The sequence below is a fragment of the Scomber scombrus genome, chromosome 16, assembly GCF_963691925.1.
Source record: "Scomber scombrus chromosome 16, fScoSco1.1, whole genome shotgun sequence".
Classification (NCBI taxonomy): Eukaryota; Metazoa; Chordata; class Actinopteri; order Scombriformes; family Scombridae; genus Scomber; species Scomber scombrus.
This window is the reverse complement of record NC_084985.1, coordinates 5,700,844-5,725,152: the sequence shown is the minus strand read 5'-3', so window position 1 is coordinate 5,725,152 and position 24,309 is coordinate 5,700,844. Positions and strand designations below refer to the sequence as shown.

Sequence of the window (24,309 nt, the reverse complement as noted above, 5' to 3'; positions counted from 1 at the left end):
ATGCAGTCCCTGCCCATGGAAGTGGGCAGCAGCAGCTCAGCTCCCAGCAACACATCTGGCTCGGTGGTGCAGGTGTGCTTCCCCAGCGCTCAGGCTTCCGTGCTGGACAGCCTGAACCGGCAGAGGGAGGAGGGCCGGCTCTGTGACCTCTCCATCCACGTCCAGGGACAAGTGTTCAAGGCCCACCGCTGCGTCCTGGCCGCCTCCTCACCCTACTTCCATGACCAGGTGTGAAACTGTCAAATCACAGCTAGACTTCTCTCATCAGCATGAACACAGACACGTTTCACAGCATCATATTCATGCAGCTCTAACATGGGCCATGTAGAAAATAAATGTTCTACAAAATCAGACTCAGAGGAATGCAACCAACTGTAAATACAACGTTTTTCACTGGATTTTGTCAATATTATTATAATAAGTCTGTGGGGAGGTGACACATTTCAGTCAATGCTGGTGCAGATTCATAGATCTCAGGCCTCTTTAAAAGTGATCTGTGCTTGCTTTGAATATCAAAAATGTGAAGAAAAAAAAGCAAAAGAAAGAAATAATTCAAACATCTGGTTTTGAAAACACTCTCTCACTCTGTAATTTGGGGTTTTTTTCTTACTTATATAGGGAGACTTACTGCATACTCAAGCAGCTCATTTGCATTTTCGCTAAACTTTTCTCTTCACTTTCCTGCTAATGAAAGATCGTCTGAGCTGCTGATCAGCAGCTTCTTGCAGTAAGAAACAAAAGAAACACAACACACAAGATTTCTGGGGGTAAAAGCCCAAAATGAAGAACATACCAGAATACATATAAACAGTAATTTAGAAAATAGATCAAAACGACAATGAGAATGAAGGTTGGCTGCATGACATCAGCCTCAAACAAATTATGCCAGTTTTTTATGTTTATTTATGCTTTTATTAGCACTTAAAAGAGCCTCACTCTTAAATGCCACTTTCAGGGAGGTTGTATCAGACTCCAGTTACCTACCAGAGCAGCAGAACCAGCTTTACAGTCAGTCTATATTGTAATTGTATGTTACTGTATGTTACTTTTCCACCGTTGTCAGCATTTATGAGACAGAAGCAGGGAAAGAGGAGGAAGGAGCAGCAGAAGAGGCAGAATTGATTATTGTATTATATTATTTTCCTCCCTCCTCCAGGTACTACTGAAAAACATGTCCACGGTCTCCATCCCGGCGGTGATGGACCCGCTGGCGTTTGAGAGCGTGCTGAGCTGCGCCTACACGGGTCAGCTCCAGATGCTGCGAGATGACATCGTCAACTACCTCACCGTGGGCAGCGTCCTGCAGATGTGGCACATCGTGGACAAATGCACCGAGCTGCTTAAGGAGGGCCGGGCCGCAGTGGGAGGAGGAGGAGGAAGAGGCGCTGGAGGAGGCGGAGTGCAGGACAGAGCCAGCGTCGGTGGAGGCGGAGGGTCGGGTAACCCCGGGTGCAGCAGCAGCAACGGTGACAGCAATGCAGGCGGAGGCGCTGTAGGTAGTGGAGGTGGTAGTCACGGAGGTGTTGGTCGAGATCAAGCCCAGGTTGTTGGCTCCAACGAGCCCCAGCGTGCCCCCCAGCCTCCCAGCCGCCCGTCAGTGAGCGAGAGCCAGTCGCCCAGCAGCACCAACTACTTCAGCCCCAGGGACGGGAGCAGTTTTGGGGGCAATGTCACAGTTGCAGCCGGGGCTTCAGTGGACGGAGGAGGGGCCAGCAACACACCCAGCTACTGCACCCCGTCTGGAGGAGAGGAGGCCTTCCTGATTGAAGAAGAGGAAGAGGAAGTAGAGGAGGAGGAGGAGGAGGTGCTGTACCACCAAAGGAAGAGAGGAAGAGGAGGAGGCAGCGGGAGGAGGAAGAAAATGAGCTCAGTGTCAGAGCAGGAAGTGGGAGTCAGCGACAGCTTCGGTGTGTCGTCCTATCAGGTGAGTTTTACTTCTAATGCAACAAACATTTGTATTTTTTGTAAGCTTTGGGAATTTATTCATTTATTTTACTTTTACACGCTACATGTTTTTTTTCCATTTTTAGAAAAACAGAACAGTTTGCTTTAAGAAAAACTTTCAAAACACTTAAGCTGATATTTTGAGAATACTTGGCTTTCACTGTCAGCACAGACTCATTATCTGTCATAATTGCATTATAATGTCAAATATCTAAAAGGACGGGGAGGACTCGGCCTTGCCGCTGCAGAAACGTCCCACCTACAGTCAGCCCAGCATCATGCCCCGCAAGCAGTGGGTGGTGGTGAAAACCGAACGCATGGAGGACGACGACCTCATCGTCGTGTCCGGGGAGGAGGGAGGAGAGGAGGATGACGAAGAGGATGAGAGGGAACTGGAGATGGCCAGAGAGAGGGAGAGAACTGACTTCAACATCTCCAATGTTCGGAGTCTCTCTGCAGAGCTCGGAGGCAGAGACGACATGGACTCACAGGTGAGCTCAAAACCACTTTGAAGGCTTTCAAATTGTCTGATGTAGAAAAACTGATCTATTTTTTGATACCACCACTTGCAGGTACCAACATCTTCACAAGTAAGTTTCTTCTCGTTTCTCTTTTTTTGACATTCATGACCGACGTCCCCTCTTCCCTCTCTGTCTCCAGGTGGACTACTGCCAGTCTTCAGAGGACTACCTCAAGTTTGAAGGCAGTTTAATGGACCAGACTATAGCTCAGCACCTTCACGACAGCGCAGCAGGTCAGGGTCAGAACCAGAGCGCTAACCGCGCCGTGTCCGCTCTGCTGGGCCAGGTCCAGTCTGCAGCCTCGGCCCGAGCCCAGCTCTTCCCTCTGGACATGCAGGGGAACCAGATCCTGCTCTACAGCCAGGCCTCCGGACTCTCCCTGGACTCTGCCCCGCCTCCTCTGGGGATGGGAGGGGGCATGATCGGAGGGGCTTCTTTCAAAGGTCCCAATCTGGAGCACGGTGCGGTCCACCTGTCGGTGCAGGGCGGTTTGGGGGTTGATGGCATGGACGGCGGGGGGAACGGTGGTGGAGGCGGCGGCGGTGGCAACGGCGGCACTGGGGGTTCTGGGAAGGTGTTTATGTGCCACTGCGGTAAAACCTTCACTCACAAGAGTATGAGGGACCGCCATATCAACATGCACCTGGACCTGAGGCCGTTCCACTGCCCCGTCTGCGCCAAGAAGTTCAAGATGAAGCATCACCTCACGGAGCACATGAAGACGCACACGGGCCTGAAGCCGTACGACTGCCACGGCTGCGGCAAGAAGTTCATGTGGCGTGACAGCTTCATGAGGCACCGCTCACACTGCGAGAGGCGCAGCGGGCTCGGAGAGGGAGGCGAAGGCGGCAGCAACAGCGAGGGAGGGAGAAGAGGAGGAGGAGGAGAGGATGGGTCAGATTTGATTTCCTCCCCTCACCTCCTCCTGTCTCCGGGTGAGGGAGGTCAGGGTGGCATCCTGGGGGGCGGGAGAGGGGGCGCGTCCGCTTCGTCTCCACATCTTTCAGGCGGCGTTATGCCCTCGCAGCACGCCGGCATCTCCGCCTCTGGAGGCAGCAACAGCGGCATGAGCAACAACATGGCCGCCACGGGGACGCTGCTAGGGGTCGTCTCTCAGAGTCCAGGTCAAGGCCAGGGATCGGGGATGTTTGGCGGTCTCGGTTTGGGTCGAAGCGTGTGCAACGAAAACATGTGTGAAGTCAGTGCCAATGACAGTAGTGTGACTTAAAACCAAAATGACGTGTCGTGTCCAGCGGGCGCCTTTTTACGGAGCTAGCAGTCGTTCTTCTGGCTCCTGCTGCTGTTTTTATTAATGTTGTACACAGAAGAAGAAAGAAGCACAGTGTTCCTCTGACATACTCCTAACTGCCAACATTCAGTATTTCAAGCAGAAAGTGCGTACATTGTCAAGAGGGGAGGGGGAAAAAAGGTGAGGCAGACTACCTAAAGACCCTGTAGGTGTTTACAGTAAAAATAGAAATCCAGTCGACTGTCGTAGACAAGCTCCGCCCCGCCGACGCAGTTCGAATTTCGAGGGGAAACTTGCCTCAGAAAAAGTGACCTCATTAAAACGGACCTTTCGTCTCAGTGAGTAAGCTATTTGTTTTAAATATCCGAGATGATTTTTTTAAATTTTTTTGTTTCTGTTTTTATTTGTTTTGTGAAAGAATGTGTGCGCGTGTCAAGAGGAAACCAAAAACTTAAAAAGACAGTCCCGCACCAACAGTTAACTTGACAGTGTCAGTAGAGTAGAAAAATGAGCTGTTCTAAATTGCTGTGATTTTTCCTGCAGTGTTGTATTGTGATATATCGCTGGCTTTGGATTTATGAAAAGAAACACAAATCTGCAAAAAATAATTCAGGAACAAATTCGATTTATCGCGGAAATTAGACAAAAATTTAGGTTTAAGCTCTCGAGGCTCATGAAACTCACTCAACACACAAACGACTTTTATTTGATGTCCAGTGCAGAGAAATGAAGCTGCAGATTTGTGTTTTATTGAATCCTCCCACAGCAGCGGTACATCTGTTCCCCTGTAACTGAATAACCGTCAGCACTGCCGCATTGTTTTAGATGATACTATGGTGCTGATCTTGGATTAAGAGTAAAGGCACAATCACTAATCCTCATCACCTGATAGATCACAGAGACGTTTGTACAGGGCGGGATCTTTACCAGAAAGGTACAATTTTCAACTTATTTCAAAACTTAACGCTTGGTTGTTGAAACAGCAACAGTCTAAGGTGAATTTTGGATGCATACATACACGACTACCTGTAACTACAAAGCTCACAAAGCCTCCTGTAGCTGTGAGAAGAGGAGGTGGTTTATCCTGTTGCCTGCTTTCACTTTCAAACGTTGCCGTTTCACAGAGTTCTTGTGCTTTGAGGAGTATATTCTTATTGTAAATATATATAAGAAAAAATATATATATGTTGGTTATTCATCAGACCCTAAACAAAAAGTAACTTTTAATACTGACGCGTTTCCTGCCGTCTGGTGTGCAGCGAGCGTCTGAAGGAGTTAAATCGGTCGTTTTCAGATGGTACTCTTCTGTTCTACGTTTTCTAACATCATCTATATCTAAAGTGCGTCTCTCCACTCATGTTTAATTCATTTTTTGCAAAACCTATCAAAGGTAGATGGTAGTTTTATCTAAGCTATACAATGTATAGTGTGTTTACAAGCGTACCTCTTCTGAATGGTTGATGAAGTAAAATTTAACCAAGTTATGAAGAGAAACTCACATATTTTTTTAAATTTCTTTTTACATTACATTTTATCATGAGTAGTGCCTGCTACACTTTTTCCTTTTTTTCATGTCATTGTTTTAGTTGTGTGTGTGTGTGTGTGTGTGCAGGAATGTTCTTTCATTTTCACTGGTCTCTTTTCTTCCTGCAGTCATTTTAAAAGCATTACAGTCTTACAGCTCCTGATTTCCCAAAAGTGTGAAAACATCAAGGGGATCTTTGTCTCCCTACCGATAAAGCTAAGCAGTCTTTCCCTCTCTGTTAGAAAAAAAACTTGGTCTAAAGATGCTTCATGGGAACACAGGTTGGTTTATTTACCTCGTAGAAATGTAAACTCACAGTTCTCCACTGAACATGAGCACTGTGTTATTTTCTGGGCCCTGCTGGGGTTAAAACTCTATTAGTTCTGTGCTGTATCTATACTGGGTCTGTTTGTAGTGCTGAACGATGCATTTAGGGACCACACTCAATATACTTTGACAACTACTGATAACACACACTGACAGGCTTATTACCCTACAGGTAGTGCACAGTATTCATGCTATGATGCCTTTATTTTTCATTAAAATACTGAAAGGTTTTGTTTTATAAGTTTTTTTTAATTGCCAAAAACTATGTTTGGGTGCCTTAGCAGCACAATGACTTCAACATTAATTGCATCTGTTGGTAATAACTGCTGTGATCTATCTCAACATCTACCCAACAGATTGGCCCAAAATTTTCTTACATACATTCATGGTTTCCTGACGATAGATTATGACTTTGATGATCCTCTGAGTTTTCCTTCAGCGCCACCACAAGGTTGATTTTTAAGTTCTTTGTGGAGTCTCTGCAACTATTGGACGGGTTGCTGCGAAATTTGGTTCACGGAGGATCTCCTGACTTCATTCGGCACCATCAGCTGGTCAAAGTTTCAGTTTGGTTTATGACCGAATGTCTGCAAACCTCATGACATTCCCATCAGCCTCAGGTTTGCATGTGAACACGCTAAACCAACACGGGAAACGTCATACCTGCTTAACATGCTGATGTTAGGTTATCATGTCATGCATTATCACCTGCATTAATGCTTTTGAACAGTGTGCTCTATATCTCAGTCAGATGTAACCTCGATGTAAAAAATCCAGTCTGTTTTAAAAGAAAGACTAAAATGTAAAACAATAGAGTGCAACTCAAGGAGAACTTGGTTTTCCACGATAGAAAAGTGTACAGTTATGTGTGATGAAATACATCATGGTGCCATTAATCCGATGTTTCTTTTAATGCTTTTAAAGCTTTGTGGCCACAGCTGGTACTGCAGAAAACTGATAATCATGTGTGTATATGAAGATATGTAGCTGCGTTATTGTTTCTAACATACTTAAACCAAACCAGACTGTGCAGAAACATGCTTCAGTGTGCCAGTCTAGCTACAACACAGCTTCTGTGGTTGAAGAAATATTACACATGACCTCTTCCACATTTTGCATGCCTTTAAACATATTTTAAATTTCCAGATATGTCGAGCAAAGAGGAAGATGAGGAATCTGAATGTTTTACCTTCTGTGAAGGCTGGGTGTGGATATTTTTATATGCAGGTTTTGAGCTCGGTCTACGTGAAGGGACTGTTGGCTTTTTGTATGTGTTAGTGGTCTGTCAACTGTGACCTCCAGTGTTTCCTCTTTGACTGCTTCAGCGGTATCTGCGGGTAATCTTGATTTCACATCGGTTTATTTTTGTTCACTCTGCTGCTGACAGCTGAAGAGGAAACACTGGGTGATTGTCAGAGCAGAATGTGTGAGAGAGAAGTGTCTAATGTTGATTTAATGCTTTTCTGAAGTGTAGAGTTTAACACATTTGAAGTGTGCCAACACTCTTGAGCATTGCAACACGCATTTATTAACATATACATATATTTCACTGAGTGAATGTACAACATGAACAAAAAGAGCACATTTGCAGACGGGGTTTTTACAAAAAGCTCAATCAGAAATATGTGAATTCTTACCGGTTTCCAAGCAAGAGAAGACAGAATAATCTCTTTTTACATTCATGGATTCAACAAAGTTCTGTGTCATTTAAGCGACAGAGGAAGGTTAAACCTGGAGCAGCCGTTTATATCTGACACAGTGTGTATGGGAAGTATTGAGAAATGGCTGCTTATCACCAGTTGCATCAGACTGAAGGCAGAATTAGATTTCCTGTTCCTGAGCTACAGCTAAGTTTGTGATATGAAAATGTGCACTGCAAGAATGAATAGTTAAAATCAGTATAAAATGTCCCTTTAAAACATAAACAGCACTTCCTCTATTAAGCAGTAATCTTGTGGAATTTGCAAATATGAAAATGTCCAAATCAGGAATATATCTTATAAAATGACACAAAGTAGACAAATTAAACCCCCAACCAAAGAAAGTTTGCATGATTTGATTAGTTTAAGGGCCCCCTGGTGGCCAAGGGGCCCTGAGGAGCCTCTGAAGCTCACGTGCTTTGGTCTCACTCAGGGCTGCACAGTTTTGGTTTCCTCCTAAATAACGGACTATTATAATAACAGCTCAGGTGTGTACTTTATTATTCTGACCTGCAACACACAATATAAAAGCTCTAAAATACTATAAAACTCTTGCAGTACATTTTATTTTAACGACAGATGAGCCGAAACATTCCTGTAAGAAGAGACATTTAAAAAAGAAAAGACGAAGGATCAACTTAAAGGTTAAAGTTGCTGCTGAAAACTGAAGTATTCTAATTATTTTTGTACATTTAACGCAGTATGTCACACTATGTTTCTTACATGTCTTCTGATTGACCAATTGATTGTTGAACGGTGATTATAGATAACGTCAATAGACATTTTTATGTATATCCTGAGTGGTACTAATAATGTAATAAACTGCAGTACATCAATATTCACCTCTGACCTGTATCAAAAATAATGGATTAATAAATTATTTGGTGCAAATAACTGACTTTGTTGGTCTTTAATCTCTGTTCAGATCTTAAATAATATACATGAATCACTCTCTACATTACTGCAACACAATGCAGAAGTAATAGGTGCACTTCTATTATTCAGCCACACACAGCAACATCAATTGAAGTGTCAGTTTCACAAACCAAAGATGTGAACTGAAATGTACTTCATTTTTTCTAAATGGAGTTGTGACACTTGACCTAGTTTATCCATGTAAGGGTCACCTGCTTGGTCACAAAACCATCATTCATGTACCATACTGTTCAAAAGTCTTAGGCCACCATCATACAAACTGAAAATACAGGAAATATGTACACAAACTTTAACAACAATAATTATTACTTATTATTAGGGATGCTCGATATTGACTTTTCTGCCGATATCCGATATTCCGATATTGTCCAACTGTTATATCACCCGATACCGATATATGCAGGCTCTTTACACCAAAACTGTTAGGTAACAACATAACATATCTCCTGTGGAATTAACACATAATGCCTAATTTTACTGTGATGCTCCACTGGATGCATACATAAATGCAACATGGCTTTCCACATGTAAACACTGTCTGTGCAAAATAAGAGAACAACTTCAACTTTATTACTTAATTAAAGTTTTGGAAAAAAGTGCCAATATGGCACTGCCATATTTATTATGCTGCTTTGCAGTCATTGCAAATTACAAATGTACTATCCGTAGGACACACTTGGAAATAGTTCCAAACCACAGACATAAGCCCCGTTTCTGGGGGCAGGACCTTTTATAGGAACGTCCTCTCACTCGGTCCTCTCAGCTGTTGTGTCTCCAGCAGAGTAGGACCCAGATAGGACCCACCGGACTCACCGAAAACATAACAGAGAAAACAACGAGGAGGTAAACCTTGTTTTGTGTGTTCGTGTACATGGCGGTGGACGCTATGAACTTGTTAGCCACAGTTAGCCACGGTTAGCGACCCACGAGTCTAGCGTGTTGTTGTTGTTATACGTCATCAAGCGCGCGGCGGTAAGCGTCCCATGCTGCGTTCATGCAGGCTCGGAAATGCTGAAGCCTACAGAACAACCTCGGTTATAAAAACCCGATACCGATACTTCCCGATATTACATTTTTATGTAAATATCACATCCCTACTTATTATGATTAATTAAGGTTCCATTACATTTAGGTTTAAGAGGGCCAGGTTCCTGCTATTGCTCAAGTGTAAGGCGAGGTCACTAAGTAAGTACTTGCCAAGACAAGCTGTTTTCTATTCTATTTTCTTCTTCTCTTTTTTAGTACTGCATACACATTTCCTGCATTTTCTGGTTGTATTCTAATTAAAAGAGATAAATAATTACATATGGTCATTGTAGCATTCTCTAAAGACAAAAGCCTTATTTTTCCTTTAGTTCCCTCATCTATTTCCTTTAAGGTTTTTTTGTTTTATTTAAATAATAAATTAAAAAACATCAGTAACCACTGTCTGGCTGGTCCACTACAAACATTATGTTTACTTAAAATCAGTGTTTGGGAGTAACTAGTTAATTTTATTACGAAATAAATGTAACTGTAATCCGTTACAGTGTGTTACTTATGAAAATGTTGATGATTACAGAGGAGGTTACATCTGAAGTCAGACCTTTAACATTTTGCTTCGGAGGGTTTTTTCCTCATATCTTAATATTTAACATGTTACTGAATACATATATTTCTGTTTTTAATTCTTTGAAATCAATATTTTTTCATATTTAGTAAATAAATCATGAAGTGGGCTTAAATGGAGCAAACATTGGTTTAAATTGTGTCACAGTACCAATTAAGACTTTTAAGTTTTTTCATGAAATATCTTTATTTTATATTCAGAAAATCTACATGAACTAATGAATACATTTTCAAATTTGATATACAATTCATTTATTGTACATTGTTAGTATGTTATTTTTAGTAATGTCTTTTTTATTGTTTATGTACTTACTTACTTATTATTTATTGTTCTTTATTCTTTGCATTGGATGCACTTTCCATTTTTGCTGCTGCAGTAACTGCTGCAGTCATAATGTCCCACTGTGGGATTAATAACTAATAATCTTGTTTTATAAATTAACTTTGTAGGTCAAAACAGTTAAATGTGTGAAATGACACAGTCCTGCAGCCTTTAGTCTAGAAACACACACTGTAGGAAAAGAAAATGTTTTAAATCAATGACACAAAATCAGTGTGTAACAAAAAGTATCATTTATTTGATTTTATCAAAAATGAAAAAGAAAAAAAAATTCACAGTGGAAGATGGATCTCTCCTCTGTGCAGCGAGGCCTGAGAGATCTCAGCTAAGATAACTAAATACCGTGTTTGACATCCCAGTTCAGATCATTCATCATCTGCATTGTAACATTTAATTTAAAAAAATGAAAAGAGAGAGAGAGAGAGATAAAGGGTGAAAAAAAAGGTAAAAAGTTGAGAAATGTGCCTTCACTTGAGGGCCGAACTTCCATCAACACACCAGTGCTGTTAACTGGGAACCAGTGACTCATCGACTTCACAGTAAAGACTCAACACTGGTCTCAGAAAGTCTCATTTACTAAATACTGGAGATCAGAAGTGCAACACTGCTTATCACAACTAGAAATAAGACACATTTATTTAAATATGGCAGAGCTGAAATGAATCTGAGTGAACTGAGTCTGTAATTATCCTTTATTCTCATTACTGACTGATGTGATTATTCTTTTTGATTAACCAATTGTTTGTTTAGTTGATAAAACACAAGATAAATGTCCATTATATTAAAATGCACAAGGTGGCATAATCAAATTTCTTGTTTTTTTTTAACAGATTAATTGTCTTAAAATAATAAAAATTCAGTTAATTGATGCAAAAAGCAGCAAATTCTACTTTTGAGAACCTGAGAAATACAAAATGTTGTGTTTTTGCTTGATAGATAATCATTACAATGATCCAAGTAGTTGCAGATTCATTTTCTTTTAATTAATAAAAAAAAAAAGTGTGAATAAAAACATAAAATCTGTGAAATAATGATTATTTATCTCAATGTAACTCAGTGTGAATGAATCTGGCTTTCTTCCTTAATTTGTTCACGAAATTGAAATTATTGAGCACATTATTATGTTTGTCCCTGCGCTCAGGTGATAAGGATCTTTATGTCGGTCTGGTTTGTGTGATTAAAAAAATAAAAAGACAAGTCGGACCACGAGGCATTTATCTCAACAGCTAAAACAGGTTTGATCTGACTCGCAGCTCCACGGTTTGGATTCAGGTGAATATTTATGAGGGTCGGGAGATGAGTGTAGTTATCTGAGCCTCGACTCGACTCTTTGTCCCAGATGCATTAAAGACAACATTCAGTATCAACTCTCTCTCTGTGTGTCTGTTTGCTTTGAAACATTTCAGAATCTCAAAAACAACTTTTTTTTTTGTGCAAAAGCTACTTTTAAGGATGAGGCTGACGTCATTATACTGTATATTCTTTTTCCTAATGTCAACAAACTCCATGAAAAGACCAAAACCAACAACTAGCTTTCAACTTACCAATGCTGATCATATATAATCATATATAACTAGATTACTTAAAGCACAAAGCTGGTGATTTTCTACATTTTTCTTAATATCAGAGTCAAACCAACAATGAACTCCTCTATTAACAAGTATCATGTGTGTATCCAAAGCCTCTGTGTGCTGTCGGCCGCTTCTGTTGTCCAAAAACTACAAAAAACCACCTCACCTGGTGCAGCAGCAGTGGCTCATTAATGTGGTTTTAATAGTTTTTGGACAACAGCAGTCTACAACACAGAGGAGTAAGATGTATCAGGCTTTAGACACACACACATACACACACAAAATGCTAATACGTAGGAAAAGTAGCCAATTTAATTGTGGTGTTGGCTTTGAAATATATATGAAATTTATTGACAGGAAGAATACAGAAGATCAGCAGCATTACCCTTAACACAGAAGTCACCTGTGCATGTGTTTGGGACTATTTTCTGCTGTGGATTAATACTTGTAGTGTTCCCGGTGGGTGTTTACGTCAAAATAAAAGTGTTATTGGTAAAGACAGTCCAGTGTAACAGCCCGACTCACTGATGAGTTTTTAAATATTTCTGGATAACAATAATAGATAGGATTTTTTAATGCCTAGTCATGTAATACAATGTTTTTTAAATGAATGTGTACAGTATATCACTTCATTTATGTCTTTGATTAATATGAAATTTAGGCATTAAAAATCTTCCATATAATATTTTGGCTGCAGAGATAACAAACGTAGGATCATTTCATGGTTAGTTTTAGTCTTTTCATCGGGCTCGTTGACGGTGATAAAAGTAACATTATCCTTTAAACGTATGTGTATCATCAACGTCAACTCATCTATTCAAACTGATTCCTATGTGGAAACTAATCGGCCGGCCGGCAGCAGCCACAGATCTGAATGAAAAGAGTCACTTAAATTTATTTTAAACCTACAAATAAAAATAAATGTAAAAGAAAAGGAAAAAAAAGGTCACTGTTCACCATTATTACTGCAGCAGTCCACACATCTGAAAACCACCACACGGCTCACTCACTCAACACACGTCATAGATAGAAACAGCATGTAAAATAATGCCTTCAATGCAAAATTTGTTTTTATACAGACTGCCACCTCTCTGTGGGAAAAAATGTGAATATAAAAATGTAAACTGGTGGCGAGTTAACGCAGCTCCAAACAGTTCAAAGTGTCTGAAAACTAAATCGTCTTTCGGGCCCCGTTCGGGACAAACGTCCGACTCCACAGTTCATGTTTTCAGGCACTGGTGTCTCAGCTAAACCACTCTGAGGGGAAAAAAGTCTATTATGCCAAGAGAGGAGATGTTTTTACTCTGTTTTCAGAGCGGTAAGAAACATTTCAGTTCCTCTACCAGCCGGTCGACGGCAGCGTCAGTGTCGCACTGAAAGGCGGGAAACACGGTAACAGATGTTTGGTTGCTCGTGACGACCCAAAAGGTTTCAGATGAGGTTTCTTCTTCGTCAGTTGATGTTTCTCCACTTAGAGAAAGCGTAGACTCGACTCTCTGGTGAGCACAGCAGAAACACACTGCTCCTAAATCTCCTGTTTCAACTTATTCTACTGAAGTCATTTTTTACAAAAACATGAGTCGTGGCTTTTGTTTGATTTCACGTCTCCGTCAGCGACGAGACGCTGCAGTACTCCAATGTTTGGTAAAAATCTTATAGTCTTCACACTTTTAATAATCAGCTATTCCACAATTTCATATTTAGACAAGGATGAGAGATGTGGAAGAAGAATCCTGGAGTGTAGTGAGAGGTGAAAGGTCACTCTGAGTCTGACAGGACGATGATCTCATCCGGGTCACACTGGGTGGCAACGCTGACCTGGAAACACAAACAGAGGCGCAGTGAGGAGGAGAGTTATCTGTGAAACCAGAATCTCTCACACACAGCTTTTAAATACAAAAACATGTCACTTTTTCAATACTATATAAAACATGACATAATCTTGATTGCCTGTACTGTTATCAGAACGATACATGTTTGCTCTTTCTATCTTTTACTTGATTTTATGGAAACAGCTTTGTAACAGTTTTGAAAAGTGCTTTATAAATAAAATTATTATTTATATCTAGACAACTTTCAATCTACACCTGCTACTGTGATCCATGTTTTGAATCAATCATTAATGACCATGCTTACCCTGAATATTCATTTACCACTTACATACAGCTGCAGCTAACCATTATTTTCATTATCGATGAATCAGTCAGATATCTTATAGATTGGTCAAAGCTCTTTTTATACCCAATCATGTTACTGACCTGTTGACAATTAACCTAATTAGTTGTGAAATGTTCTTCCAGCTGTTTCTGTTTTAGTATCACTTACTTTTCCAGCCTTTTGTTGCCCCCTGCCCCAACTTTTTTGAGACGTGTTGCTGCCATCAAATTTTAAATGAGCAAATATTTTTCATGAAATAGTAAAATGTCTCACTTTAAACAACTGATATGTTGTGTATGTTGTATTATGGATAAAAATATGGGTTAATGAAATGTGCAAGTCTTTGCATTCTGTTTTTATTTACATTTTACACAGCGTCCCAACTTTTTTGGAATTAGGATTGCTTGGTTGTTTGGTTTTTTAAATGTCAGAAAATGGTGAAAAATGTCTATCAGCATTTCCCAAAGCCCAAAAAACAACTTTGAATGTCTGATTTTGTCTTGACCAACAGTCCACAACCCAAATAAATATTCAGTTTACTGTCACAGAGGACTAAGTTAACCAGAAAATATTAACATTTAAGAAGTAAGAACCAGAGAAACTCCTCAGAATGACAAATACATAATAGTTGACAGTTTATTTTTGGTCAGTGGACTTGCTGATAAACCATCTAATCGTTGCAGCTCTACATCTGTGCGTCCTCACCTTATTTTTCTTGGGAGTCAGCATCGACTGTGAGCTGCTGACCAGTTCCTGTGTGGGAGTGTCGGCTCGGGTGGACTCTGCCTGCTGCGGGGAATTGCAGCTATAAACACCCATATCCAGAGGAATATCGGCCTCACTGTGAGGAGGGGAAGAGAGGGACGTGGAGCGGGATAGAAGGAGAAAAAAACATGTGGAGAGAAGAAGAAAAGAGGAACAATGGAATGAGGAATGAGTGAAAGTTAAGCATTGATTCATTGGTTTTATCTTTGTTGTACCTGATCCAGTATTCATTCATTCCTAATCTAACCCCAACGAGCCTCACCTGTCATGGATGATAATGTGTTTCGTTTTGCGGGGTTTCTCTTGAGTACTTTCTTCTCTCTTTCTCTTCAGGCTCCTCGTCGCTCTGGAGCTTGGCGGAGGCGACGTGCCGTTGGTAGTCTGTGTGTCGCATGTTTCTACGTTCGGGGGCACAGAAACCCCGTTGGCTGCAACTGGGGAGCCGTCTGCGGAATTCTTGGTGACTTTGCTTGTGCTGACCAGCGTGTCCGACACCTGACTGGAGGAATCCACCAGCTCCTCTTCACCTGCAACGACCCCGTTAGACACCAGCGTCTGGTTATCAGTCTGCATGGGCTCTGATTGGCTGGGGCTGTCTCTAGGGGAGGGGGTGCCAGCCAGTGGGGAGATGTGGGAATTGCTTTCATCCGAAAGAGGACTGAGTCCACTTGTGACCGGCTCTTTATCCTCATCTTTCACGCTTCCTTCTTCCTCTGCAGATCCGCCTTCCGACACCTCGCCCGTCTGCCCGTCCTGGTTGGTGTCGTCACCCGCTTGCTCCGACGCGTTACTGTCGTCTTCTTCATTCTCCTCATCGTCTAAAAGAGGAAATTTGTGTGAGGAAATATGTTCTGACTATTGATCATACAAGTGTTCAATACAAACTTTAAACGAACGTCGAGTCAATGCAGGTAGAATTTGTGTCTAAATGGTGATTATCAAACAAGTAGAAAACTGAGAGGAACTTCTCTTTTGTGTCATGCTGCTATGAAATATTACTGCTGAGAGAATGTACGGTGTGATAAATCAATCTGAATCAGACAGACCCTAAAACCCTCTCCTCTTGTTATCAATACAGTTATCACCGTCATCAGTATTGCATTTCAATACCTTTACCTTTCCATCCTCTATACTGTTTATCCTCTAAAGCAGGAGGAAAGATAGAAGGAAAAGAAGACAGGAAAGAAAGTGGGCCGGATTGGACCCCTAGCCGGCCGGTTCTGGCCCACAGGCTGCATGTTTGAGACCCCTGCTCTAAAGGGTCGCAGGGCAGCTGGAGTCAATCTCAGCTGAATGAAGCAAACCCTGAACATCTCCCCCAGTCAATCACAGGGAGAACATATAGTATAGAGACAGATCATTCACACTCACACCTGAGGGTTTTTAGAGATGTCAATTAACCAGACCTGCATGTTTTGTTCTATGAGAGGAAGTCGGAGTACCTTCGGGCACGGCGAGAACATGCAAACACACAGAAAGACCCCTCTGGGGCTCTGATTGGAGACATCCTGATCTGAAATATGTGGCTGGCATTGCTTACAGTGGCAGGAAAAGCAAAACTGTATTTACCAGCAGCAGCTATCAATTATTTTCATTATTGATTAATCATTTGGTTTATAACAGAACAGTGAAAAATGACGTCTCTTCTTCCCAAAACCCAACATGACATCTAATGTCTTTGTTTTTCCCCACTCAACACTCAATACAATTAGTTTAAATTCATGGAAAAAATAAAGAAACCAAAAATATTCCCATTTGAGTAAAAGTATCAAAATATTTGCTGATTAATTTTTTCTGTCGATTGACTGATTGTTGCAGCTCTAATCCAAACTACTGCATTAAAAAGACGAACCTTTATTATTTAATATCTTTATTCTAACCTTGTCCTTCCTGCCGAGTGCTGGCTTGGATCTCGTCTTCTATATCTGGATCCGATGATTCCTCATCTTCATCATCATCCTCCTCTTCTTCTTCTTCATCCTCGTTCTCCTCCTCTGCCACTCCGTTCACCTCTTTAGTATCTTCTTGCTTTTCCGATTTGTTGGCCTGAAAATATGATGTGTGGCGGCCCAGATAGCCGGGGAGAGAGGGACAGAAGGAGGAAGAGAGAAAAATAAAACTTTAAAAATGGTACATTTTAATTTCCAATCAGTAGAGGTTCTGTTCTTGCTGCTTTAAAATGACCATTAAAGCGTTTTATCTCATTTTATATAATTTGTCACTGTCAGCTTAATCATCAAATGGATGTTGTTATTTTTATAAAAGTTATTGTTTAGAAAAATTCTGATATATTGAAAAAAAGATGTGCCAATAAATATGCTAAATAAGCCTGTGATTGTCCTCATACCTGTTTCTCCCTGCTGTTCTTCTCTAGTCGTTTAGTCCTCTCCTGCTCCTCTGTGTCGTCCTGTTTCACAGCGTACTTGGTGATGACTTCCTCCAGTCGGGACAGAGCCATTTCTCTGTTCGTCCGCAGCTTCCGCGACAGCGAGGAGTCCATCAGTGCCGGGTCTTTGGCTTCATGATGGTGGTGTGGAGGAGAGGGAGGGGGAGAGAAAGAGAGAGAGAAATTATGTTATTTATGTTTTTACACGTTTTAATTTACTTGGTAGACTTGGTAGATCTTAAACAGGAACACATTATGAATAATAACAAATATCTCACTATTAGAATTAAGCATAAAAAAGTAGTTTAAAAAGTGAGTGTTTTAACTTCTCATCCTGCAATATCAGACAGTGTGTTCAGAGAGTCAGCTCTCCACAGCAGAGATAAGTTTCTTTCCCCTGAAGTCTCACCAGGTTTGTAGATGTCAGTGAGATGTGAACCAAAGTTGTAGACCAGGTCCAGGTGACGCCTCTCTTGCATGCGGCTCCCGGTCTCTCTGAAGGCCTCCTGGGCGATCTGGTTCAGCTGTTTTCTGCTCAGGCAAAGGTTGTGACGCTCGTTGGCGCGCAGCACCTGCTGGAGGATGTCGTGGTAATCTGGAGGGTTCCTGTGGGCCTCGGGACTGTTGATGAAACGCTCGATCTGAAAGAAGAGGGGGGGGGGGGGGGGGGGGAGAGAGAGATTAGGTGAATGTCACATTTAAACTCAACGATACAGTAATACTGCAGTGTTTGCTGTCTGTTTATTTTAACTCTTCACTTATGTGGAGTGTTATATTTAATGAAAAACTGAAGCATACAGCTGTGTGAACTATCTGAAATCAACTTATGTAGTAGATGTGCACATCTGGAATGAGAAAGCCGGTGCTGGACCAAATAACAAAATCTGTAACAGCAGAAAAAAGTCTCCCAATGCAGGTCAACTTTAATAGGAAGTGACTCTTAGTGTGTGAAGAAGAGCAGAAGGCTCAAAACGTCACTTGTGAGATGCTACTAAATTATACCTCCACTGAGAGCTGCAGTGTGCGGACTTTTTTCTGCTGTAACAATCACAGAGCATCAAAACAACGTACAGCACCAGTCAGAAGGACACTGTGGAGAAACTTTTGACTGATACTGCACATCAAACAGCAATAACAATTTCAGCTTTACTACCACAACCCTCTGCTAACCAAACCACCGTCCATATCTCATGAGCTCAACCTCAGACATGTGGTTTTAGCTATATCTTTGCTTCTGTATTTTCTTTTTTTTTGTTATATAGAAATACACAAAAACAAACTACAACCAGTAATTTTACTACTTTCTATAAACCTTTTGAAAATCTTTAATTCTGTGTTTTGTATTGTGCTCTATACATATTTACACTGATGATTCAGCATGTTAGATGATGGCAATGATCTGATATAATTTATTTATTATTTAACCCTTATTTATGAGCTCATGTAAAGTCATTGCATAAAGTGATACTCTACATCAAGATGAGCAGCTGGTTATGGCTCAGAGTGAGGTCATCACTAATATGTATTAAAGGATTATAGTAAGTTAGCGTGCAGAGTGTTGGAAGCTGGATTACATACAAGTCATAAAACAGTTTTGTGCAGTCCATTCTGAGTTCTGTGTGGCAATGTATCAGGTTTGACTTTTTTCTGTTTTTTGTGTTGTTCCAATGTAAACAAAACAAATACACATGTCAAAACCAAAACATTTGTAATTGCAAAATAATTCTGGGAGAAGCGATGAATTATCGGACAGAAGTGCATGGGTGCCAATATGTTTGACTGTATAAAAACAGCCAGCTCACCTTCCTGTTGATCTCAGGATATCGAGTGCCACTGTAACTGATCTTCTGTTCGATGACTCTGCCCGTTAATCTGTTGCATCCCTTTAGTTCACACAGCTTCTCATAAATCTTCATCATCTGGAAGAGAAGTTAGAGTCAGTGAGGGGGGGTAAGTGTGACTTGCCCTGATTTAATTTGTAACTTTGTCCTCTTTTCTTTTCTCACCTTGCGTTTAAGCTTATGCTCCTGGATGTATGACGAGTCCTCAGTTCCCAGTTCGTCTAAACTCAGGTCGGACTGCTGCAGGCGGCGGATCTCGTCATTGTACACCTTCAGAAGGTTCTCCAGGTACGCTATCTGAGAGCAGATGGGAGCCGTTGGTTAGAGTTTTAGGTATGTAGACCCAGTGTTTTTTATTTTAATATGAGCTGTGTCTTAAGTGAAAAGAGGATTAAAACTTTAACACATTTCAGTGTGCATAGAAACATGAAACACAATTAAATTAGTCACATGAGAATTAGCTGTGATTGATTGTGCAGGCGTGGACCAAACTGTGAGCTAAAGTTTGTCATGTCTCTGACTTCAGAACAGATATTAACATTAGTATTAGAGGAAGTAGCTAAAAATGTGATGCATTTATGAGACCAAGAACTGCAACGAATAGTTAATTAGACAATCAACAGAAAATGATTAATATTTAAATAATTGTTGAAGTGATTTTTTTAAGCACAAATATCAAACATTTGCTGGTTGCAGATTCTCAACTGTGAGGATATGAAGCTTGTCTGTGTCATACATGATAGTAAATTAAATCTCTTTGAATTTTTGTCTGACAAAACAAGATATTCAAAGACCTCACCTCGGTCTCCATGAACCTATAACAAGCCTTTTTTTAAAAAAAGTTATCTCATAGACAAATCAATAATCAAGGAAAACAATCAGTAGATAAGTTAATAATGATCTAAATAAATGGTTAGTTTCAACTCTATGTGGAAAAAAGAAATCCAACACAAGCCAGTTTACTGCTGTGAAGTGATGAATGAAATGGAAGCAAACGGATAGTTGGAAACACTTAAATGTCAAATGTTGATTATAAGAGTTTAGATATCTTTTCTACATGTAATTTTATTTTCTGTTCTTTTATGAACAGCACTTCCTAAACACTGAAGCAACCTTTGATGAGTGCCATACAAATATATAACTGTTATAATCAGCAGCTGAATTAAGCCAAAAACATCACTTGTCACACCCACCAGTGTTCAGCACTAACCTGTTTCCTGGAGGCCCTCTTCGCCTTCTTCTCTGCTACCTGTTGCTCCTCGTCTTCCTGCTGCCCTGAGGTGGAAGGTTGCTCGTCGTCTGCTTTCCCCTCGTCTTCGTCCTCATCCGTCTTAGCTTTAGTCTTATCTTTGCTTTTGAACGTAACAGAGGTAGAGGCTAAACAGTTTGATGTTGAGGTAGAAGGCCCGGGCTCAGCCTTGGTGAGGGTCTGCCTCTTCTTTTCTGCATGCTGCCTGAACACGGTGCACAGTTCATTGATGTAGACAAAAGTTTTGGACTGGTTGTTCTGAGCACGAGTCAAACATCGCCCCAACGTGTTCCTGTACTCCACAGACGACAGATAGTCAGGTGAGGCCTTGTCATGCTTGGTTTGGAGGAAGGTCAGAACCTCGGGGCAGTCCTTGGTGAGAGCTGAGCAGTGCTCCACAAACTGGGAGGAAGGAGAAGAGACGAAGAGGAGCATATGACCAGCATCAGCACAGAGGAGGAAGGCAAAATGTTTAAAATGGACACACACAGCAACAGCATACTGTGTTTCAGGTTTTTCCTGTTCACCTTCAGTTTTAGTTTCAAAATAAACACTCCTGTCTTAAGGCTAATATCAGTAGCTTAAAAGGTAGGTTTTTTCCAAGTGTGTCTTATATAAAGCTGAGGTGCCATTACATATGTGGAAATGGATCTACACTGTAGGAACTGGGAGCCAAAACCCAGAACCATCGATCTATCTAAACACAAATCCTAAAGCTTGGCTGAAGCTTTAAAACATCTTCAACAGTCTCAGTTAGCTAAATCAAGTCTAAACTTCCAAAAAGTTACAGTCTGTTTAGCACAAAATAGTAAAAAGTTCCTCACTGAGCTGTGGCAGAGGGGTTTGTACATTCTGCTCGTGGAGGCTTGTAGTATTTTTGAAGTCTGTAATTTTTTGGTGACAGCATGCTCCAAGCTCCAACTCTGTGAGGGTTTTAGGGTCTCCAGCTGATCTTAAACATGTAAGTGAAACGCCGGATCTTGCAACAAATCTACCAGAAGGAATCACTCCGCTGCAGCTTTGCAAGGAACATTTTGGACAAACAAAAAGGGGGAATATTCTAAACAGGCTTTAACTTTAACTGAGGGTGGTGAGCTCATCAGTGTCAGCTGAACCTTGTCATACATATTTGTACAGATAGAGGGCTGTGGATTTAGGCCTCCATTTCTTACAGTGTAGTGAGAGATTTGGAGAGTAGGAATTATTACAATGAGCAAAACCAACTTCCACGTACATAATTACACATGTGTATTGTATTAAGACAGTTTTAAAAAAAACCCGAACCTGCCCTTTAATATGATCGTCTTGAACATCTGCCAAAGTGCTTGGTCAGGTGCTCGGTGCAAAGATCAATGCTATAAAAAGTAAAAGGGTATCACCACATTGGAATTTAACCTAGTTTATGAGTTCGGTATGTGACAGCCTGCCTGGTGAAAATGTCAACAATAGGACTTTCTTTAAAAAGGAAAAGTTTAATTCTAGTTTGTGTATTAATTTATATTATTACAAAGTATCACAAATGTCACCAGGTTGAGAAATGATCCCAGTTACCAACCACATGCTCATATAATTTGGAGCACTGTCCTCTTCTATCTAAATGATCTGGATGGTTTGTATAAAGGTAACAAAACATAGCAGGTATTGAAATGACCAGCCACTTTGGCCGCTGGATGAAACAGTCGGTTCATGTCTTAAATTTAAACTCACCTCTGTGAACAAACTCTGATTCTCTGCCTTCAGAACGTGTGCTTCCTTCTTCGCTGTGGCAAAAGGTGACTGGGTGATGTGTGTCGGGACAGGCTGCTGAGCTTTGAGCGGCGAGACATTTTTCACTTGACACTGAGGAGATGAGGTGGAGGCAGTGCAAGAGGGTTGAGGACTCTCCTCTTCATCGTCATCAAGAACTATGATCTTATCTGCCATCGAGGCGGGAGCCACCGTCACCTAGAACGCCAGGTGTTTCTGCTTTCAAAAAAAACACAAACAAGAGAATATTGATCAGAGTCACAGAGCGAGTTCAGTTAGTTTGAGCAAAAGGACATTTAAAGGTTTATCCGAAGCTAATATGAGGCTTCATCAGTCCGAGTCTGTCATATCAAGTGGAAACCTGACACATTTACAATCTTTTTAGCATCAAATTCCCTCAGTGTTTCCGTGTGATTTTGCCCTTTGTAATTATTCCACCGGTTCACACTGGACATTAAAAGATCCCCTTCAAATGTGCTTTGAATGTTATTTTGTCACTTTAAAGTAAATGTGATACTTATTAAGGCTTCATCAGTCGGAGTTAGTCAGATCAAGTGGATATCTCACACATCTCACACATATCTTTTTAGCATCAAATTCCCTCTTCGTGTTTCTCTGTAGAGCTGTGGTGGAAATATAATTATCAAAAAGAGGGACTGTGGCACTAAAAAAGACTAATTTTGAAAGATATGTAGGTGAACACTTAAAAATTAACCTGTTTCCTCAAAGCTTCGTATTGATGGATGCTGCGACACATCCACTACTCATGACCACTTTTATAATGTAGCAGTAACACACTGTGCTGTGGTGGTTTCTGTGTTTTGTTTTGTGATTTTGCCCTTTGTAATTATTCCACCAGTTCACACTGGACGTTAAAAGATCCCCTTCAAATGTGCTTTTAATGTCATTTTGTCACTTAAAAGTAGATGTGATACTTATTAAGGCTTCATCAGTCGGAGTTAGTCATATCAAGTGGATATCTGACACATTTACAGTCTTTTTAGCATCAAATTCCCTCTTCGTGTTTCTCTGTTGAGCTGTGGTGGAAGTATAGTAACTAAAAGAGGGACTTTGGTACTAAAAAGACTGTCTGAAAACATTGAAATACATTTACTTAACGACTTTATACTCACCTGTTCCTCAAAGCTTCAAATACACTTTTACACAGGAGGAGGGCAGTGGATTTTATCCCTCATCACTTACATTATAAGTGGATTATGAAGGGATTTTCTAATGATCAGTATGAACAGTAGTAGTCCATGATACAGCAAGAAAAAACGTGTTTCAGTGCTCCTTTGGCTACCTGACTGTTGTTTTAAGACACATTTGGAAAACATGTGAAATACAGACACATGCCTATATAGGAAAGTGGCTTCAAATACACTTTAAATACATTTTTTGCACAGGAGGAGGACTGTGGATTTTGTCCCTAATCATTTACATTATAAGTGCATTTATGAAGGGATCTTCTAATGATCAGTATGAACAGGAAGAATGATGACAGCAATCATCGATGAGCATGTAAATAAGCTAATTAACAATAACACTGTCTTCACTGCGTATCGGGGGCAAGAAATGAAACTAAACAATTACGCAACAATATGAGCGATTTCTAGTTAAATGGATAAAAGTGAAACTAAAAAAATAAAAAAATTAAAGCTCAATGACAGATGAGGGAAAACAAAGACAAGCCAACACTGTCACACATTAGTAAACACTCTCACATAGATACTGACCTTATGTTTTAAAGGTTGTTTCTGATCAAAACAACGTTTATATCCAGAGTTAGTTAGCTGGTGTTAGCATTAGCCGGCTAGTTAGCGCTGTGCTAAGTGATAAAAAGGCGGAGAAAGAGGAAAGATACACCCGGTGCCAGTTTGTTACTATGACGATAACTAAGACGTACAAAACCGATGAGGTCTAAAAAAGAAAAATTGTACTTCTAAATCCCACAAACTTCCTGTTTACCAAGACAATGCTCCTCAACTTGGCTGCGCGGTGGGCTACAGATCGAAAATATACCCGCTTAGTTCGTTTCAGCGTCGACGCCTCTGATTGGTGGAGAGGTGTTGGTGATTGAGTAACAACGCTTGCTATTGGTCGACCGAAGCTCCCCGTTGAAAAACTGCGATGTGTTAAAGTGATAGTCAAACTATAGCTGTTCAAAGGATTACACAATAATGATATAAAATAAAATAAAATACAATAAAAAAATAAAATAAAACAATAAAATAAAAATAGTAATAATAATGTAAATAATAATAAAAATAAAAACAATAATAATATAATAAAATAATAATAAAATAAAAATACTAACAAAATAATAATAATAAAATAATAATAATAAAATAAACATAATAAAATAAAATAAAAATAATAATGATAAAATACAATAAATAATATAATAGTAAATAATAAAATAAAATAATACAATTATAATAATA

The 24,309-nt window shown here is 40.4% G+C and overlaps 2 protein-coding genes across 2 annotated transcripts; one reads left to right on the top strand and one right to left on the bottom strand.

Moving 5' to 3' along the window:
- Nucleotides 1–3,696, top strand: zbtb22b (zinc finger and BTB domain containing 22b). The gene is made up of 4 exons (XM_062436059.1): nt 1–228; nt 1,157–1,924; nt 2,163–2,435; nt 2,605–3,696. Exons 1-4 carry the CDS (start codon nt 1–3, stop codon nt 3,691–3,693), a joined length of 2,358 nt encoding a protein of 785 aa, XP_062292043.1. The 3' UTR covers nt 3,694–3,696.
- Nucleotides 3,697–12,199: 8,503 nt separating this feature from the next.
- On the bottom strand, nt 12,200–23,866 carry daxx (death-domain associated protein). The gene is made up of 11 exons (XM_062436060.1): nt 23,602–23,866; nt 21,827–22,081; nt 20,081–20,521; nt 19,036–19,167; nt 18,832–18,948; nt 17,439–17,670; nt 16,991–17,160; nt 16,524–16,689; nt 14,906–15,461; nt 14,584–14,719; nt 12,200–13,539 (listed from the first exon to the last, which is right to left on the bottom strand). The coding sequence occupies exons 2-11, from the start codon at nt 22,040–22,042 to the stop codon at nt 13,480–13,482; spliced, it is 2,226 nt and encodes a 741-aa protein (XP_062292044.1). The 5' UTR covers nt 22,043–22,081; nt 23,602–23,866; the 3' UTR covers nt 12,200–13,479.
- Nucleotides 23,867–24,309: the final 443 nt, after the last annotated feature.

Coding starts and splice junctions, on each gene's coding strand:
- zbtb22b (XM_062436059.1), top strand. CDS start 1: ATGCAGTCCCTGCCCATGGAAGTGGGCAGCAGCAGCTCAGCTCCCAGC. Junction 229..1,156: donor CACCCTACTTCCATGACCAG/GTGTGAAACTGT, acceptor TCCCTCCTCCAG/GTACTACTGAAAAACATGTC. Junction 1,925..2,162: donor TCGGTGTGTCGTCCTATCAG/GTGAGTTTTACT, acceptor AATATCTAAAAG/GACGGGGAGGACTCGGCCTT.
- daxx (XM_062436060.1), bottom strand. CDS start 22,042: ATGGCAGATAAGATCATAGTTCTTGATGACGATGAAGAGGAGAGTCCT. Junction 17,671..18,831: donor ATCCTGAGATCAACAGGAAG/GTGAGCTGGCTG, acceptor CTCTTCTTTCAG/ATCGAGCGTTTCATCAACAG. Junction 13,540..14,583: donor TGACTCCCAAGAAAAATAAG/GTGAGGACGCAC, acceptor TTGTGTTTCCAG/GTCAGCGTTGCCACCCAGTG.